The sequence below is a fragment of the Falco punctatus genome (genome assembly GCF_963210335.1).
Source record: "Falco punctatus genome assembly, chromosome: 15".
In the NCBI taxonomy this organism is placed as follows: Eukaryota; Metazoa; Chordata; class Aves; order Falconiformes; family Falconidae; genus Falco; species Falco punctatus.
The window spans coordinates 22291012-22311104 of NC_137595.1; the positions used below are offsets into that span (position 1 = coordinate 22291012).

Genomic DNA, 20093 nt, shown 5'->3' on the forward strand with positions numbered 1-20093 from the left:
TGCACCTTACCCCCGTGGCAGGGTCCGGCCCAAGGCCGCAGCCCCCGCCATGGCGCCCCCCCGGGACACCCCCCCCCACGGCCCGCGCCACCCCACCCGTGCCCGGCCCCCCCGCCCGGCGGCAGCGGGGCCCGGCCCGCCAGAGCTTTAACCAAGGGCTCCCTCGGCCCCTGGCTGCCCGCGGGGCTGGGGGCGCCTGAGGCAGATGGCGGCCGCTGCCGCCCAGGACCCCCGGCAAAGCCCCGCCGGCCCTCGGTGCCCGCAGCCCGGGCGGGGCGGAGCCGCAGCCGAGGGCAGCCGGGCCTCCCGCCCCCGTACCTCAGGCGGAGCCGGCGAGAGGCCGCCGGGCCCGGGCTGCCCGCGCTGCTCCCCTCGGCCCAGCCGGGGTGAGCCGGGGCCGCCAGCGGGGTCGGGCCCGCTGCGGGGACCGCCCCCCTCCCGTGCTGCTGTTGGCAGCGCAGCGCCCTGGGCGGCTGGCCGTGCCGAAGCGGGTCGGGGCCGGCTCTCGGTAAGGAGCCCCGCTGCGAGGAGAGGCGGGCGCCCCGGGGCCGGCGGGAGGGCACAGCTCCGGGCGGGAGCGGAGCGCGGCGGGGCAGGGCTGCCCGCCACAGCCCGGACCGCGGCTGAGGGGACGGCGGCGCTGGCGGGCTCGGTCCTGGCACCAGGCCCCGGGGCTGGCGGGAGGGCCCGGGCCCGGGGCGGGCCGTGTGGTAAAAGGTAGCCTGAAGGCCAGGTTCGCGGTAGGGTTTTCTAAAAAGGCATTTGTCAGTGGAAGCGTGTGTTAAATCGGTTTGAAAAATGCGTTTTTTCCAGCCTGGAGTGTGAAATGAAAGAAACCCAACACACCACAAACAACCCAGCACCCCACCTGTGTTGCCTCTGGGTTTTAACTTGAAGGCGCACGGAGGAGAGTATCTTAATTGGCAGTAATTTGGTGGAAGTGACGGTTTTTCACGAGTGGGGTGTGTTACATCTGTGCCTCCTGAGAGGGGGGAGCCTCGTTCCCTCAGGTGCCTCCCGAGCTCGGTGACATGTCGCGGCAGCCCCTTCTGCCGCGCCAAGGGTTTGTCACCGTGTCGGTAGGACAGAGCCATCCTTAGCAAAGCGATTGGAACCGTTTTGTGGCTTCTCTTTTTCAGAACCCTTACTGAAGCACTAAGCTCGCTTTCTGCCAATCTGTGAAGGTGGGTATTACCTCAGCCTTGCGAGGAACAAAAGCTGTATGATAGCAGATGGGGCTTTAAAGTTGTCTGTAAAAATGTTTTATTTGCTCTTTATAAGTATACTTAATGCTTCCAAGTTATTTATCTGCTGGTGTTGTAACAAATACCTATTTTTCAATGTGAAAATGAGCTAGTATCGGTCATATCTGATATTATGAAGCCTTTCTAGTTCAGCCAGTCTTGTTACTTGCTGAAATTCATCTCGCTCCGCAACCATCCCCGTGCTGCTTATGCAGCTGTGACTCCTTAGGCGGGCTGGAACACTGACTCTCTTCTTGAATTTCCTGTTTTCTTCAGTAGACCTGATCCTAATAACCAATCTCCAGCCTGAATCAGTGGTGAATAATGAACAAAAGAGTTACTTAAAGTTTATTAATCTTTAAAATTTAGGTCAGAACAGTTCTTTAATTTTTGGGACCGTGTTAAAACAAAAAGGAAACTTTTGGATCTAGAAATTTGGCGCAACAGATGAGTTTTGGAAGTCTAGCCTTGGGAATGATGTTCTGAATTTGTTGAAGGGGCATAGGGTCTTTACACAGCAGGCAGAAAGACTTCGGCAGCAATATGGCATGTAAAACAGGCAGCATAGCATATTCAGTAGGGAAATGGCCAAACTCAGCAGCTTTAAAACGAAGCTGCCCAAACCCCGGTAACAAACACCAAGTACAGTGGCATATCTGAGTTTCAGGCATGACAAGAAGTGCCTTTGTCTACCTGCTGTTAGCACGCTGGGGTTCCCATGCTTCTCATGAAGCAGCCATGGCTGACTGCTGCAAGCATCTTTCTGGAGGGATATTGCCCATACATTTACTGTCCGTAGTTTATGAGGGTAGGGAAGACATTGAAGCAAAATTATTCAGGACAAAGTTATTTAGGTCCTTAAATTCAAAGGAAGAAGGGGCATCACATCATCCTAATTAAAAAAAAAAAAAAAAAAAGGATAAAATAAGTAAGAACAAAGATTTAAAATAAATCAGTTACACGATAGGGAATTACCTTAGGTCTGTTTTGTTCCTGGAGCTTGAATCTAGAGAACTTTCTCTTTTTCACATTGAGAGTGTGATCCCTCATTCGAGAGCATCAGCTGGCTTATGTTTTCATCTTAATGAAAGGCTATGTTTTCATCTTAATTATTTAGACAAAATCTAAACAGAACAAGAAGGTTTGCATTTCTGAGTGGCAAAAGGCTTAATAATTAGGAAAAACTGGTGTTTTCAGATTTTTTTTTGTTTGTTTTCATGAATGATTTTATCCAAGTGTTACTGTAATTCACTACAAATGTGAAAGGGACACTGCTCAGAATTCATTGCTAGTGGTCAATGGTAATTGTTACTGAAGGCTTACCCACCAGATCTGCATGTGCACTACTTTGATCAGCAGTAGTGCTTTAAAGGGTGTTGCCTTGATGTAGGGTGCTGATTAGGTAGTTATTTCATTCACCTGTTGTGGAGGCTAAATTGGGTGTGAACCGAGCTGTAGTAATCCTCCATATGTCCCCCATTGCTATAAGTAATCCAGTCATTCTTCCTGTATAAATGTATTTATTACATGCTCTTGTTTTTATTTGCTGTGCTGCACCATGACAACTGTCTCAGCAGATAGCTCTGGTAGCTACACAAAGTGGCCAATGGAATTGAGCAGAAGTTACAGCAGCTCTGGTTCGGACTATGCAGAAGATACCTTTGAGTCCTTCAGCGAGGAGGAAGAAGCCTGCAGGCAGTGGGAAAGCAAACCATCTGAATCGTATTGTTCCACAGAAGATTTAGAGGGGTCTGCTGTGTCAGATATGTTGGACAGCGTGTCTAGGTTAGCAGGCCAAAATCATGCAGGTATGCGGAGCTTACCATGCACGAGACCTACCTTTCACATCTTTAAATCAGTGCAGCAGAGACTTGAATCAGCAAAAATAAAACCGTAAGATTTGCGTACAGTGTTCTTGCTGTGCAAAGTATGCTGACTAGATCTGTGTTATGTGCTCTGTGGATCTGCTGATAACTACATGCAGAAGGGTATGATTTGGTCGTGGAAACCCTTCCTTGTGATGCTGAAATTCTGTTGGCACGGTAAAAAAAAAAATAATCTGCAAGATATCTTGACTGAGTTACCATGTATAAAAAGTAGTCAGGCTGTAAAATAATTTTTCCAAGGGCACAGGGAAAGTTTCAGGACCTGAAATCTTAAAAGAGGGCTAGGTAGTATCTTAAGGCTGTATCAGATGAGTGATGAAGAAGCAGACAGCAGGACATAAGCTAACTCTCTTAATGTCATGTTAGGTTTTCTTTTGTCTTTGTGGGTTTCTCTGTCATTCTCATACATTCTCCTTTTCTCCAAGTTTAGTCTGGCAAGTATTGTGAGTACTTGAAGAGATTAATATTTCTGTAAAATCTCTTTTTAATTTGGGAGCTTGTCAGCATATACAAACGTTATAGCTTTAAAGATTACCTATGGTACTTTTAATATATTTTTTAAAGTAGTGTAGATTTAAAATATATTTTAATGTTTACTAGCTGTTACTCTTGTAATCTGATTCTACTCAGTTCAACTTGATCAGCTGGCATACACCAATATATAATTAGCCTTGTCTACACTTTAAAATTGGGAAGCTGTTTCTTTTCCTGCTATAGACAAGTCCACTAGAGATGTACCTCCTGTCCCTCATCTATCTAACATGTTCATGTGGGTGGTTGTTGGTTGGTTTTTTTTCACTCTGCAGTAATATTGTTAAGAATCCTTTTAAAATACTGTTTAGGCATGAAATCCCCACAATACTGGACAAAATTTGCCATCAAATCTACATGAAGTAAACCCTGTTTATTGTAGCACAGAATATAGCATTAGGTATCAGTGCTTCAGAAATCTGAATAAAGGATGATCGTTGCCTTGGCGTCAATTTATGCTACATTGATACAATTGAACATCGTCTAATGGATTTAACAGTTTTGCTTTTCTACAGTTTATAGGTTTTAATAAACCATTTGCTTCTGGGGTATAACAGGTTTTTTTTAAATTATTGCATGTCTAACCATTGAAATCATTATTTCTGGTGTCAAGGAGTGCATGCTAGGAGGAATCCTTGCTGTGTGCGTAGAGGTTTTTTTTAATAAGTATTACCACTTTTTATCTTTACAAGGTTAATGTTTCATAAAATTATGGAGTCTTCTGAATACTACTAGGGAATATTTCATAGAAAAATATTTTGGGAAATTGATTGCTTTCTATGGTATATATCTTACAGAGAACAGCATATATATATATAATAAAAGCTATAGAAAACCTGTCATGCTGGTGTCCCCGTAGGGACACACAATTTCCTTGTATAAACCCACTGAATTTGCTGTTGGTATCCTGAAAACAAAGTAGAGAGGTCAGGTGTTTCCTGAGTGTCCTCAGTATTTGGAAGTAGGACCATGCTGTATGCATCTTGCTGTCAGTGGCAGTGACTTTTCAGGCCTCTTAAGTCTTCTGTCTTTTTGCAGCTATTTGCTTTCCTGTCTTTGGTGTTTCCTTAGCTTCTGCAGAACTGGACTTGTACTGGAACAAGCTGGAGAACAGGGAGCTGATACGGATGTTTTATTGCCCCTGTCCCACATGATTTTTCACTTGGATCAGTACCTTGCAACAGTTCAGCTGAGCTCCTGAGGGTATTTGTACTGCCACAGGTGAAGACCCTGTGCAAGGCTGAAAATAAGTGATGGGGCTCCATGAGGGAGGACATAGATTGAGGTTAAGTTAGCATTACAGATAAAATTGAATGTGACAACAAGCTGTAAGCAGGAGTTTGTTTTTCTCAGTGCATCCTATATTGTTGTTCAGTAGCGTGATTAGAAATGAGCAAGATAAGAACTTTGTGGGACAGAAGCTTGCTCAGCGTTTCACCCCAAAGTCACCGATACCTGCGTAGTCCTGTGGTTTGGGGTTTCTTTTCCCTCGACAGGGAAAACTGTCACTTTTGAATGGATTATTTGCCTCCTGCTTTGTTTTTCTGCAGTCCTGCTTTCTTTACAATGTATGTTCAAAGCTACCTTTTTTCATTGCAGATGAACATTCTGAAGTAGCGGATTCTGCAGCTACAGAAAGAGGCGTCATGGGAAAATGGATTGATCTAAAAAATAAAGAAGCTGGCATTCAGCAAGACAAATTTATCATCAAAACTCATGCTGGTGAGTTCAGTAACTTCAGTAGCGGTAATAATTCTTGTTCCTTTTGAAAGGAGGTGTAAACTTTTAACTAGACTTAAATTTTATATACAAGCTGTTAAAGTTAAGCCAGGTAATTAGCCTGGCTTAATGAACCAGGTAATTAAGTATGCAGTTCCTCTCTTATGCTTTCTCAGAAAGCAGTTTGGCTCCCATAGCGCACATGGCTCTGATGCTTCTGACATAGTGACATTATCCTAGTGATACATTATGACAAGATCTGGATAAATGCATTAAAAAAATGTATCCATATTTTAAATTTAACTGTAATCATGAAAATTTTACTGGACTGTTTAGTTTTTCTCTTTTCCTCTTCAGCTGTACAGGTACTAGGTGTGTGATTGGGGTTTTTTTCCCCTCCAAAATAAACAGACTTCAGAATTTATTGTGTGAAATGTTTTCCCCCTCCCCTTGTTAATGCGTTGTGTTAATTATGGAATTACTTGTTTGCCATGTTTTAGTTCCTCTCCCAAGCTGAGGGAGGCAGCAGGACACCAATTTTGGCAAGAACAATGGAGCAGCTTTAACCAACACAATGATGTGTAGTGTATGGAGGAGGAGAGGGAAAGGGAGGAAGGAAGGTTGCTGTTTGCATATACTGGTTATGCAAGCAACGGTGAGAGCAGATGGTGGGATCCAAGTCCTGCTTAAGTCGTTCTAAAAAGTGGGTCAGAGATACTATTTTTAATTTTAAAAAAGAGCAAGAAAGCTGTAGTTGAGCAAAAAATAATTGAAGCAGAAGGGGAATCTTCCTGTCTGTGTGTATATGAAAAGTGAACTAACTCAGAAGTTTTGTAGGTCACCTGTAAGATATTAACCTGGGAGATCCTCCTGCCTAGTTACTTTATGGCATTGTATTTGCATACAAACATCCTCAAACCGTCCATATAACATGGGAAAACATGACCTAGGATCATTTTTAGGCTATTCTTGGTTGTATAGCTCATTCACAACAGTGGTGAGTCAATGTTATGAGTTTCTGACTCATCTTCAGCATTTACCCTTCTATTAATGGCTTTCCAAGACTGCCGCGTAGTCAAGTGAGAAGACAGTTAATGTAGATCATCTCATCTGTAGTAGGGAGGCTTCTCCTGGCAAGCTCCTCTGAGATAGTCTTCCTAAAATATATCAGAATCTTGTGACCACTTGATTCATAGAGAAATTGAAAAGGACCTGATGGAGTTCAGATTCATTGAATGAATGATAAACAACAGTGTAACACTGAGGAAGTCTTCCATCTCTACAGAGCTTTCCCTTGAAAGTTACACTTGGGAAGATTTTATTCTCTTAATCTCAGACTTTTATAGTTCTGCACAAGGGAACGTTCTGCCTTTGGTGTATGGACTTGGATGGGCGAGGAGAGTCAGCGTGGTCACTCAGTCTTGAGTAGCCAGTTCCATTTCATTAGCTTGTGCTGATATATAGGTTGATGCGTTGTGTTTTGCCTGCCTGTCCTGTTGCTTCTCATCTTAGGTGCTAAGTGCTTTTCAGGTACGCTGTTACAGTGCTTCCAACCACTATCAACATGAAGATCACAAAATAAAGTTCAGTTTGTTTATATCAGTTTTGTTTTACCTGCAGGAGTTCTTCAAACAGTGTGTTTGTTGATCAGACTGTCAGCATGTTAATCTGAACTGCTGTGCTCAGCTGTACAAACAATTTAGATAATAATGAAAATGTTATCTTGAGATGCAGGGTTAAAATCTTTCTGGAAAGTAGTTATCAGTTACTGCCTCTTACAGTTATCTCCTTTAACTGTTCTACATTTTTTCTTCTTAAAGTAGAGTATTAATAAGCATAACAACAACAAAATGCCTGCCTATTTTCCTATTAAATCAAAGTTAGACATCAAAGGAAAAGGAAAGTCAATATAGGTTTTCTTTATTTTTCTTCCTTCATTCCTATGGATTCAAAAGGTCATACTTTAAAGATGTAGTTGCATACAGAAAGCAAAATCTATGTAGGTCACTTGGTTATAAACCACACAGCAGGGTTTAGCATATAGACATGGAGATTAGCTTATCTCTGTTGGTACACAGAGGGCTTCTGTAATCAGAGCAGCTTCTTAGTCCAGTTTATTATGCTTTACTTTTCAAGTATTCTGTGGTTTGTGACCTTACTGCTGTATGATACGTGGCTCTGACTTTATGACTGTTTTGGTGTCTGGTTTTGCTGTTCTTGTCCCCTGTTCCTGCCTTATTCCTCTCCAATGAAGAGGATGTGGAATGCAGGATTCGGGGCAACAAGCATCAGCTAGATGTACTTCTGGAACAGTAATTGGCACTAGAAGGGATTCACTGTAGACAGACATGCAGTGGCATTTAAATCTGCCACCACAAGCACAAGATTGAGCCTTTGAGCATGTCTAGTTCAAAGATGGAAGGGAGGGAATATGTGAAAATCACAAGAAATAAAACCAATCACCAAATTGGGTGCTTAGACCCTCTTGTATGTACCTCTCTCCTTTCAGCTGAAGGACAGGTGAACCACATGTACCTAGAAGAAAATCTGAAAGTGTAAATAGTCCTTGTGCAGTTAAAGGCTGAGTATTCAGAACTCAACTGTGTGCTGACTTTTGCCATAATTTTTTGCTCTTGTTTCAGTAAAATTATAGTCCTTGATTTTTTTTCCTTCTGAGCTTATTTTGTTAAACATGGATTGATGTTAAACAATAACTTTTTGAAATTGGTCATGCTGTCAGGTTTAAAAATTGCTGTTCTCTTTGCTGGTGTTTCTTCTAATATCTGTAGGTGCAAATGAGTGGGTATATGGCACCACACAATTAGTGCAATATTAGAAACCGAATCTTAATTAAAATCCACTTCTATATATCAGGAGAAACTTAAGTGAATTAGACTGATATTAAATTGTTACAAAACGTTCAGCAAACCCCTTGTGTTTTACTTACTAAGTTGAGTACTCAACTTGGTATATGTCAATGCTTTGTTCTGTGGGTTTTTTCCTCCCTACAATAGTAACTTTTAAATCTTTTTATTCATTCTGTGTCCAGTATAAATGAATATGCCACTGTTTTTGTTGGTGTGATTAAACCCAGTAGTGGCACATGATTTTCACTGTTTTATAGGGATTCTACATTGCAATTGTAAGGAAAATGACCTGATGACTGAAATGGTGGTTTCAACTCAAATGTTTATAATCCTACCCAAGAAATTTTTTTGGTTAAATTGCATTTTAAATTAATGTTAATTCTTATTCATCTGTCTATAAACTATCACTATGTCTTTTTCTTTAGCCAATTTGATACATCATCTTTTAGGGGAGGAACAAATTGCTTTACAACACTTGATTCTGAACTGTGGTAGTTGCCCTTAAATCACATTGTTTCCTTGTTGTCCGTAAAGCAAAGCTCACGGATTCCTGCTTTGCTTAGTCTTAACTAGAGGTCCACTTACCCTTTATACACATCGACTGCATTTCTGAAGGGATAATCACTTTCCTTTCAAAATTCCACAGCTCTATCTTGTGTACGTGAGACTAAATTAACTGTAACAGATTTAGGCAGAGTTTTACATTCATGTTGTTCAGTGTTTTAAGGATTTGTGTTGTGGTTATGCCAAGATACCCCACAGGACTGGAATGCCAGTATACTAGTTGTCAGATAATGCACCCTGCAATATGTAGTACTTGTCTAAAAAAAGTAAAACTGAATCACTGAAAATGAGTGAAACTGACAATATGGATGGATTTTTTTCCCCAATTATATAATCGTACATTCGAGCTAAATGGGCAGTATAATTTGTTTCTGAATACATTGAGTTAAAACAAACTGACCATACCTTACCTCCGTAGTTATTACCAGTTGTCTGGCTAATTTTTAGCTGTCAGAGTGGAGTCCTGAGAAGGGAACGCTGTGTTAGCATTAGCTATATGCAGAGGTATTCGCAAGACTTCTAGTAATGCTTTCTGTAATACTTTGTCTTCTCATTTTTTCTTCAATTACACACATTAAAGTGTTTATTTGGGGTTCAGTAGTTGCATAAAAGTAAAATCCATGTAATAAAGATAGAAAGGTACTCTACCCTGTGTAAGTAGTTGAAAACAGTGGTCTCTTAAGGCTGCATAGTACCACACAGCATCATTACATGTTGATGCTCATGAAATACTGTATTGATTGGTTGTGTTTAAGCCTGTGGAAAATCTCCCACTAAGCAGTGAATGAAGTTGTAAATCCATCCTTACCTGCCCATCTGAAGTATAATCTCTCAGTTTTTATTTATTATTACATGCCACTGGGAAGGATAAGAGAAGATGAAAGGGTGAAAGATACTGTTTAAACAAGGTCATATAAAGAATTTAGGAAATTATTATTGATGCTTTAGAGAGAAGTATCTTCTAATATAATTGTATTTCTAAAAAAAAAAAAAAAAGCCGAACCATAGGTTGTAGAATATATGTGAGGTGTTTTCCAAAGTTACTTTAATAGACACTGCTTGTAATTTTTCAGTGTCTTCTGAGTTGCTCCTTAGAGTTACTAGATAAGTAGCTCTTTTAAAATGTTAATTCATTGTAGTTTGGCAAGTTGCAGTTTCAGGTAGGAAGAAGCTAAGTCTGTATTAGGCAGTCATTGAAACTCAGTTTGTTTAATGTTATAGCATTTAAGTACTTGATTTAGTAATATATTTGTGCTGTATCATTAAGTAATCTAATTCTTTAGGGTTCTTAGCCCCTCCCCTCTTTGGAGGTTATTAATATCAATGTTTATTGTGCAAGTTCCTACAATTATGATCCAGATTTTTATTTAAATTCTGCACTGTTTTATTACAGTCATTGCCTCTAGACTTGACATTGTTTTTTTTTTTTTTAATTAGATAATACAAGGTCACAGAGGTGGAAGACCACTAATTCTTCTCTTTGCCTGATACAGTAATTGACACTTTTGTTTTATTGATTTATGCCTGACAGAAATTACTGAATTATCAGATGGAGAACTGGATGCTTTCCGGGCTTTTTGCACCATTAAGATAAGTAAGATGCGACAGCAGCTGATCTCTAGGCAGGCAACTGGTGGCAAGTCAAGAAAGCTGCAGCACAGATTCACAGGAAAGAAACGGGAGACAAACGATTTGAACTGCATTGTTCCTGATGAGCTGATGAACAGAATCCGCCTGAAAAATATCAGAGAGACTGTTAAACAGGTACTGAAAGGGAGAAAAAATTGTATGTTTTGCCTGTGCTGTTGGGAGAACCACTGAATAAAAAAGCTGTAATATGAGGCTCAAATCAGGCAGACCTTGCTGATGCCATGCTCAGGCCTCTGAAAGGGATTTTTGCTTGGTATTTCAAGATACACCTTTCTAATTTTTTGGTTTTTTATTAGACATTACTGCAGAACTGTTGCTATTAAATAATCTGATCATTATAAAGTATTGTCTGGTGATCTAAAAAAAAAAAATGTTTTGTGTGATTGAGTGAGGCTGGGATGGTCAGTTATTGCAGACCACGGTAAGCCCTGAATCAACTGAAGAAGAAGTCTTGTTTTCTGGTTACATTTGCAACTGCTGTTTATAGAAATGTCCTGCATATTATTTGGTCATGGGGTCTTTGTGACTCCAGTATTAAAAGTATTCCAAAGGCAAAACCTCCCCCCTGCTCCCAGATTTTTTAGACATTTGGTAATATCAAGAATTAAAGCACATCCAACAGTATCTTGATGGCATCAGTTCCCTTACTAAGAAGCATCTGTATTGTCTTTTCACAATTCAAAGTGTTTTTCTTTTTCACCAGCTCAGTGTGTTTTTCCCCACAATAGGACAGGCATTCTGACACAGCCCTTGCCTTCAGCTCTGCATCTGAGAGTCTCAAGGCTGGGATTTTTTTGGCCAGTGATACTCGCATTCTTGCTTTGTGCTTGCATCTGGATTTGAATATGCGGTTACGTGGATTTGAGTACTGACCATTACCTACAGATGCCTTCACCCATAAATCTGGGCCTTGGCAAATGTCTATACGTGGTTTGAAATTGGTACAGAATGTCTGCATCTCTGTATTTCTGATAAAAAATGAGCTTTGAATAGTCCTTTATTTTGTTTTCTCTCTATCGCTTTTGCTGGCTTTCATTTATTGCCGTATAGCATAGTAAAAGTGATAGCATATTCGTCTGCAAAGCCTGCGCCAGGTGAGCAGGGAGCAATACTTTTAAAGTCAGTTCTGGCATGATGATTATTTCAGGCTTCCTGTTCATTTAAATTGTTTTAAGATTTCAGCAGTCTGCATTCTGTCATCATGTTAATGTTAACCAACCCACCATCCAAATTTTGTAGAATTTTTACTGCGTCTTACAGTGTGGTAATAAGTTTTTTTTAAGAAAAGTAATTTTGACTGCTATGTGTATTTGCTTCTGTCTTTACCGCCACATAATAATGTTTTTATGCAGAGAAGAGGAAATCAAGGAAGAAGACGACAGAGACGTGACTTTCTGGGATTGATTCCACTGCTTTTGTAGCAATTTACTGTGTTTATGTAGCCAGATGGAATCTGTATAAATTACATCAGATAAAATTATTGTGCATTTTTGAAATAGCAAATACTGGGATTTGTGTAATGCTATTAAATATGCTTAAAATTTCATGGTCAATAAAATAACATAGGAATTTATAAGTAGTACTGTTTATCATGGAAAGAAAACTGTAGAATTTTGTCTGTGTTCTGACTTGGAGCTGCATGTAGACATTTGAACTAATTGCTTCAGGGTTTATTTACCTCTTAAAATTTGCACAGTTAATTATAACCTCTATGGTTGGTATTTAAGCCCTTATGTATACTGTCAGCGTAGGAACGCTGCTGTTCCTATAGCTTCATTACAGACAAGCAGTTACATATGGTGGAATTATTGCTGATTAACAATGGCTGTTACTGAGTTGTGATGGTCAAGTATTCGAAATGTGGAGTAAAACATGTTAATTTAACATAATTGAGCCTTCAGGAATTACTGTATTTGCTATTGTGGAAGATTGGTTAGCATGCACAGGCTGGCTTCCTGGAACATCAGGTACTCATTAAGCAAGAGTAACTAATGGCTGGTGGTGCTCTAAACGTGTTTAACGCTAGCAAAATATGTATAGATTTACATTGGCAAAATTGTACTGAGCATCTACCCAAGGTTAAATGGGTTATACTAATTAAAACAATTTTTTTGCCAGTATAACTGTATCCTCACAGTCGGTATTGGCTGGTCACTGATATGTTGCTTGGCAATCTCATTACTTTCTTTTTGAAGGTTGTAGTTTCTGTGGAAGAGGTCAGTGATGTCCATGCAACCACAACCATCAGGAAAACTTTGCCTGTTACAAAAAGTAGTATATTACGGATCAGTGCTGTGGTTCTGAGATACAGATAACTTAGTTCCATTAAAATTATCTATCAGTGTTGGAAGGGGTAATACCTGGGGAAAAGCCAAGTATGTTTAGTGTGAAAACATTCAGACAGGCTCATCAAGATGATAGTGACAAAGATTATGAAATAATTTACAGCTGCCTACAAAAGCAAATTTTTGTCTTGAGACAGTATCTATATCTTTATTTTTATTGATTGTTCTTAATAGAGTGGCCATATTGCTAGGACAAGCTCATTGCATCAAAGTCTCATCTTTCAGGTGACAGAAGCTCAAATTCACGAATCTTTGATGTGCCCTGACTGTCAGAAGAAGGAAGCAGAGCTAGCTGAGATTACCTTTCTCAGACAAAAGAAGATTCTAATGGAAAGTGCTTTAATCCAAGAGAAACTGGAAGAACAGATTTACTCCAGAGTAAGCAAACATTGTTTAAAAAAGTTGTGGTACATTTTTATACATGCTGTAACTGAAGAGTCTGTAAGCCAGACTTCGCTCTGATTTATGGCAATGAGATCAGATTGACCTGAATGTGATGTGATAGTAGGTAACTACACTCATACTGGTCTTCCTTATGCATCCTTTGGTATAGGAGTCTATGTAGGACACTGCAACATGTTATGGAGGCTAAGGCCTCTTGGATACACTGACATTTCTTCTTGGAAGAACTGTCGTCTTCTGTCTGCATCTGCTGTCAATAAAGCTTGGATCTTTGTGTTAGGAAATACCTCTGGAAAAGATGGTAGGCAGTGTAAGCTGAAACTTACAGAATTCCTTGGGTCTTCTCTGCTGTTTATCAGGATGATCTTCTTCCTGAAGGAAAAACTCTCACTTCTTGAAAGGGAGTCAGACTGAAAGCAGGTCGTTTCTGAGCAATGAATAAGTAGTGCTTCCAAAAGTCCCGAGATCTGTCTTTCTGTGTTTGTAAGCAGGGCAGAAATTTGTGCGCTGTACCACACATTCTTTTTTACTTAATAATTACAGTCTTCTGATTTTTGACTCTCATTTGCTCCATACCTAAGATTTGAGAGCTTCAGTCTGAAGTGAGGCTTCACTTTTTTTTTTCTCTTGGTTTTCCCTCAGCTTCCCTGAAAAGGCTTGCTGCCTTTTTCGTTCCCCTCCTCAGGGAAGAAACTTGCTTTATGAGGCAGATCGCTGGCCACACTGTTCAGCAGAGTTTTTAAACAGGATGCTTTGAAAATCCGGCAAAATTATGCTAAGTGCTGCCTGCTTAGTTGCTTTTGAGGGACTCTTGTAGCTGGCAGTGGTAGTCCTGTGCTACAGGACATGAGAAATAGCAGGAATACAAAACCAAGTAATTTCCATATTTCCTTTTTATTTCAGGATGTGCTTACACTTATAGGAGAAGCACTCAGAAGCTTTCCCAAACCTTCAGAGGATCCCAGGAACTTATGGCAAAGGCTGAAAGGTCAGAAAATGTAAGGCCTGAAAGTAGTAAACATAACTCAAGGACATAAAGAACTGGGAGAGTTCTGTGGGCAGTCATGTACTGAATGCCAACGATTGTGGATATAACCTGTTTTGTCAGTGATGAATTGGGTGGTGGTTTAGTATTCTTGCAGGTGGAACCAGATATGCCCAGCACGCTGGCATCTGGGTTGTGATTCAAGTCTTCATTCTTCCTAAATGCAAATGCTGCAATATAGTAATCCAACTATATACATTTTTCAAATTACGGAAGCTCACACTTTGTATTATTAATCTGACAAGTAATAAGTATTGTTTTTTGTGGGATTGCTTGTGGGATTTCAGAGCAGCTCACAGCTGCTTCCATCCATAAGAAAAATAAATTATTCTGTTTTTTGGGCCAGGGAGGTGTAATTACTGGGTTTCAGCTCAGTCTTTGCCCACTGTCTCATGTTAAATTGCAAGTGAGAGCCCCAGGTGGAGGAGAAAGAGGGTTGCAAAGTAACTATAGAAAGGAGTAAAATGAAATGGACTATTTATAGAACTGAAATAATGAGACTGTAACAGAAATTAATCAGCAAGACTGCAGATGCCAACAGGACAAGAAATGATCCTAAATTAATCATGGAACTTACATAGGATAGGTGTCTAGCAACAGAAAAAAATAACATAGATTAAAATTGGGATAAGATGCCAAATAATATTTTGACTGTTTTTTGAATATACTCTGGAATTTGTTGGAATTTTCTGTGATTTTTCAAGATGCCAAATGTTACTAGACTAGAAAAGAATATATCTGGGTGAAGACTGGCATTCAGTACACATTCAAATAAAATGGATTTATACCAGCTCTGTGAGTAAAACAATGAAATAATCTTCATTATAGCCTCAAAAATACATGTGTTATCTGTGGGCACAAATGCAGCCCACCTTTCTGACTGTTGCTGACAGCAAGAGCTCATTGCATCGCTCTTGCAGCGACCTTGTGGCCGTTGGACTTGTGTGAGTCATAGAGTTACTGACTCTCCTCAGTCTCCAGTTCCCTGACTGCTGTGCATTCAGATCTCTGAAGTCTGTGGAAATCTTGGGGAAATGTCCTTATCTATGAACTCATACTGAGTTTTTGTTATAAAGCAAATAGGATTAAATCTTACTGTTGAGTTTTATTTGTCTGTTTTGGGACGAGGATATGTATTGTTGAAGTTGGTTTTGTATTTTTATACCCATGTACTTATTTTCATTTGTATGCTATATATTGTTTATAAGAGTGCTTGAGGGCTGTTTAGCCTCTTATTTTCGCTTCCCACAAATCAATGGAAAATCTGAAAAGAAGTGCTAGCGTACAGAGGTAGATAGGCCCACCTATCTTAGTGACTATTTGCCTTTTGTTGCTTAAAAACCTACCTTGGGTGACTTCACCTGGGAGTTGATCCTGAGTAGGTCAAGCCCCAAGAGAAAACATAATGCAGCCCTGAGTTATTCAAAGCTAGTTGTCCTCACTGCATTATTGGCAATTTATTCTTGTTTCTTGTGAACAGCAGGTTTAATAGTCCATGAAAAATACTCCCCTAGCTTGGCTTTAACTTCTGAATTGTCACTACAGAATACATAGCTACCTATATAATGAATAAACTGCTACTTGTTCCTTCCCATTACTCTACAATCCTTAGAAATGTTTAAGTCCCTTAAATCTCCTATCTTCCCATCTTACAAACCTTTTCTTTTTAGATACTCCATCTCTGTTCCTTGTTTGCTTTGGGCTACGCTTCCCTTTTCTGTTGAGTCTTTCGAAGTCTCTAGCAGCCTGCCCAATACGAGGCAAAGGATGCCCATTATTCCTTATGAAGTCTCATAAGGGCTGTCAGATACAGAAGTGGTGATCAGAAATTGAATCCTTTGAAAATGTAATTTTGTTGTTATTGCCAATGAACACAGCTTTCAGACCTTACAGAAAACCACAGAAATTGAGTTCCAGGACTCTAACTGTAGATTGGTTATTTTTATAAGTAAAGAAGAGTTGTTGATATTTTTGCTTACAGTATATAGGTGCTTTCTAGAAATACTGAAATACTTCTTTGCAACTCTTGTCAAGCCTTTATGTAAATATATTGAACTATGAGGTGTTTGAGTTAGGCATCTGACAATATTTGTCTGTAAAATAGTATTCATACTCACACAGCACAGTGCCTGTACAGTTCTTGTTTGTTTGCATAAATGTTACAAAGACAATTCAAATAGCTCCTCTGAAAAATCAAAGCACATTTTGCTTATGTCTGTTACGTTTTCCTACTGCTCACTACAGTTCTTTCATTTTTTTCATCAGGAATGACTCTGAGATATGAGTGTTTGTCTTCTGCTTTCTTGTAGCAGCGATTAGGGACGTATAATGGAATGAATGATCTGAGTCTCTAAATTTATTTTATAATCCTGCAGTGTTTGAGACTAGAGATTCAAAAGTTCTGACATGGAGGATGTAGGGGAAAAAAAAGTAGTAGATTGTGTCTCTTCCTTTTTCCCTCACAGGAACTCCCCCCCCTGCCCCCTTCCTCAGCAGTAGATTTTTCTTTTCATCTAAAGAAACACTCTAAAACCATGATCAAGAAATATTTATTCATCTGCTTCATTGTTTGTGCTTGCTGGGGCATAAAAGGAGCGAGGTGGATCAAGGGTGATTCATATGGTAAGCAGCTGAGCACTGAAACAAATCAATCTGCCTATTAAAAGTACTTTGGGGCTTTTGCTTTCTAGCTTTCATGCTACACAGTTCCATTCTTTAATCGTTTGAATTATTTGAGATGTAGAGTTTATTGCTCTGAACTTTGTACAAATACAGAAGGGTTTATCCTATATACATTGCTTTATATTATGTGCATGGAGATAACCGGTTTCATGATGTCATACTTTATAACTGACCTTTTGGATAAAATTATATTCCTCAAATTATCATTAAAATCAGTTTCCTGTGGATTGTAGCGATGTAATTTCCACTTTCATTTGCTGTGGCTTTCTCTGGGGGAAAAAAAAATTAACCTGGCTTCCAGGCTCAGTCATTCCTTAGTCTTGTTTCTAAACAGCTGTTGGACCATGGGACTTTGTATTTGTTTTTCCTCTACGATAAACTTCTGTGTCGTTCACAATGGGTTACTAGTATGTGTTTGAATGGGAATGAAGTTCTAGTGCAATTAATTTGCCTGGATATGAACTGGGAACAAATATAAACACATTTCAATACTGGTTTCCAGCTACTGGTGAAATATGTAATCACAGAATGGTGAAGGTTGGAAGGGACCGCTGGATGTAGTTCAGCCTCCTGCTTGAGCAACAAGGTCATTGAAGCCAGGTGGGACCTGGTCCCACCAGTCCAGTAGTCCTTACATTAATCTTGAATGTTTTCTCTGAAGCTATACTGGAGCCTGAAATGCTTCAGGCCCCCTTGGGACCACTGTCTCTTCATAGATCTATCTCCCAGTCATGGTTTTGTTGTGTGGCAGGAGCCAGTTTGTTGGTTTTTTTTACCATAGCCAGTTCGATCAGCTTCCAGGAAGAGAAGCTGAACCCATTTATTTGTATTGGGAGCTTGGCAAAAATTTTAACTGGTGTCACTGAGGATATGGTTTTGCTGCTGGATGCGTTCGTGTTCCCCTGTGAAATTGTTAGCTGACACAGTGCCCAGATTCTTCTTCAGTAAAAACCTGAATTGTAGCTTTCAGTGCAGTTATTCCAAATCATACATACTCCAGCAAGAGCTGGAATGCTTCCAGCTATGTATTTTTAAAGCATTTTGAAATATACTTGCATTCTTCAAATGGTAATTTTATTACCATTCAGTAAGATTTTCAGAGAATGACTTTTTATTGTCTCCACTCAATAAGAGCTAACATAGACACTATGTGCAAATTGTTACTGCCTGCAACAGAGTTGGTATTCTAAATGCCACTGTGTTTAAAAAATGTTTTTTAATTTTGTGAATACATATATTAATCTTATGAATACTACATTTGCACTGGTTTTATATAACTAGCTCTTACTTTTTCCTCCACAACTGATTCTGAAAGTCTTTGCCTGCACTGACAGCAGCATCGTCCATATGGGGGGTAGCTGGGAAATGAGGGGGAGTGTATACCTTCTGTCAGTAAGGTACTAGGTTCTTTCTTTCAAATTACCTGTAGAATTGATCAGGGTACCTTTTAAAAAACAAAACCCAAACCAAACGTTTTCCAGCTTCTGGGCATGGATATTCATTGCTTATTTATTCATTTATTTTGTAATAAAATAGTACTGTTTGTTCTCACATTAACTAGTGTGTATGATCCATAAATACTTTTTTAAAATATATCTGTAGTGTGTAACAGAATCCTTTAGAATATTCTGTGAAAATTAATAATTTTAGTTGATAGCACTTTAAGAACATTTACATCTTTCATATTGACATTTTTAAATAGAACATATTTTTTCCTACAGAAGTAAGTTTACAGCATCATCACAGTAGTATAGCTTGTTTAAAAATACATACAGCATTAATGGTAATTGCAAGCAAGCTATATACTTGAGCAGGGTTTTTGTTTGTGATTTTACACGTTTTCTACTCTTTAAAACAATTACGTATATTAATATTACATCTATCACTTTGTTAGAAAATATTACTTATATGCTACTCACAATAGATCTGTCATTTTTCTGTAACATAATATTACAGGCTATGAAAATAGAAACACACCATTGTATGGTTGGTTTAAAAATAATTACAAGCCGGATTAAAAAAGTGCGTTAGGCTTGCTCTTCCCTTGGTACCTTAGATTCTGCTAATGTTGGATGTCCTTAATCCACTTAGGGTTGGAATGCCACTAGCACCTCTCGGCACTGAACCTTACGTGAAAGCAATGCTGACTTACCCCCTGCTAACAAGCCTGGGGCTTGGTCCCCCATGCTCTCTGGGTGGAACTGTTGCTGAAAACCCTGAGGAGTTCTTCAGCTACAGTCTTTCCAGGGCCATTCTGTTACTGCTGAGTATCTGTGAATCTGATTAAGACTCCAATTAGATTTCTTTCAAAATCTTCAACCAGATGATTAGATCGGTGCAAGGTAACACAACTCCACTGATTTTTATCAGCTGTGTTGGTTTGCATTAACAAAAGTCTGACCTCTTGCCTTGCATGGGCCAGTGGATTTTTGAAAGAGTGCGAGCAACAACAGAGTTAAATTTACTGTTTTAGTAACACGATAGGAGTAAAAATACATGATTGCGTTGGTTTGACTATGCACAAGTAAGACTAAATATATAAATATATATATGTGTAATAAAGCTGTAGGAAATCTCCAAACTGCTAACAACTCTTATAAATGAGATAAAACAAGGATATATTTGCTTGGAAATTTCATAGTTGCCATTCTTTTATTATTTTCATTTTCATGTAATGCAAGAGTATTTCATGGTGGATCCATTTTTTTTTTTATGAAACAAGTCCAGGTGTGCTTTGAAAAATGCTCTTTTCCTGGTCTTTCTGATACTCCTCTTGTGCTTTCTGCAGTTTTTTACTTCTCAGTTTCCACTTGTGAAAACAGTAGGTTACTAGGGATGTCATTATCAAAGAGAAGATAATAACCAGCACTATTATCAGTGCAATAGTGGATGAGAGGGACCCCTCAAGCTGCTTAGTTTCAGTGTCTCTTGTTGTGTTTAGTTTAGCAAAGTTTTCATAGTCTGTTGAGGCCAAAAGTGCCGGTACTGGAACTTCTTTAAACTTGGGCCTCATTGGGACTCAGTAGGTGTTCTCACTCAGTCAAAATTTCTGAAGAAGCAAGGACTAGGATTTCCTTGTCACCTGTGTCATTCATAAGACTGTTTTCTCCTCAGGTTCTCCAGGCATAGATGAGGCTCAGAAGCTTTATTTGTTTGTG

At 39.5% G+C, this 20093-nt stretch overlaps 1 protein-coding gene across 9 annotated transcripts in view; it reads left to right on the forward strand.

Annotated features, from left to right (window-relative positions):
- Positions 1-489: 489 nt before the first annotated feature.
- Positions 490-20093, forward strand: part of LOC308054043 (uncharacterized protein C8orf48) — a 97465-nt gene continuing 77861 nt past the window's right edge. For 2 of the 9 annotated variants that reach the window (XR_013923917.1, XM_080366195.1), the window contains exons 1-6: positions 530-1184; positions 2822-3052; positions 5261-5383; positions 10343-10575; positions 13032-13184; positions 14112-14196. Coding sequence is in view for 6 of the 9 variants with exons in the window: in XM_080366195.1 (XP_080222321.1) it covers positions 2851-3052; positions 5261-5383; positions 10343-10575; positions 13032-13184; positions 14112-14196 (796 nt within the window). In the remaining 3 variants the exon portion in view is untranslated. The other 7 variants (XM_080366194.1, XM_080366191.1, XM_080366193.1 and 4 more) reach the window with 7 other exon arrangements.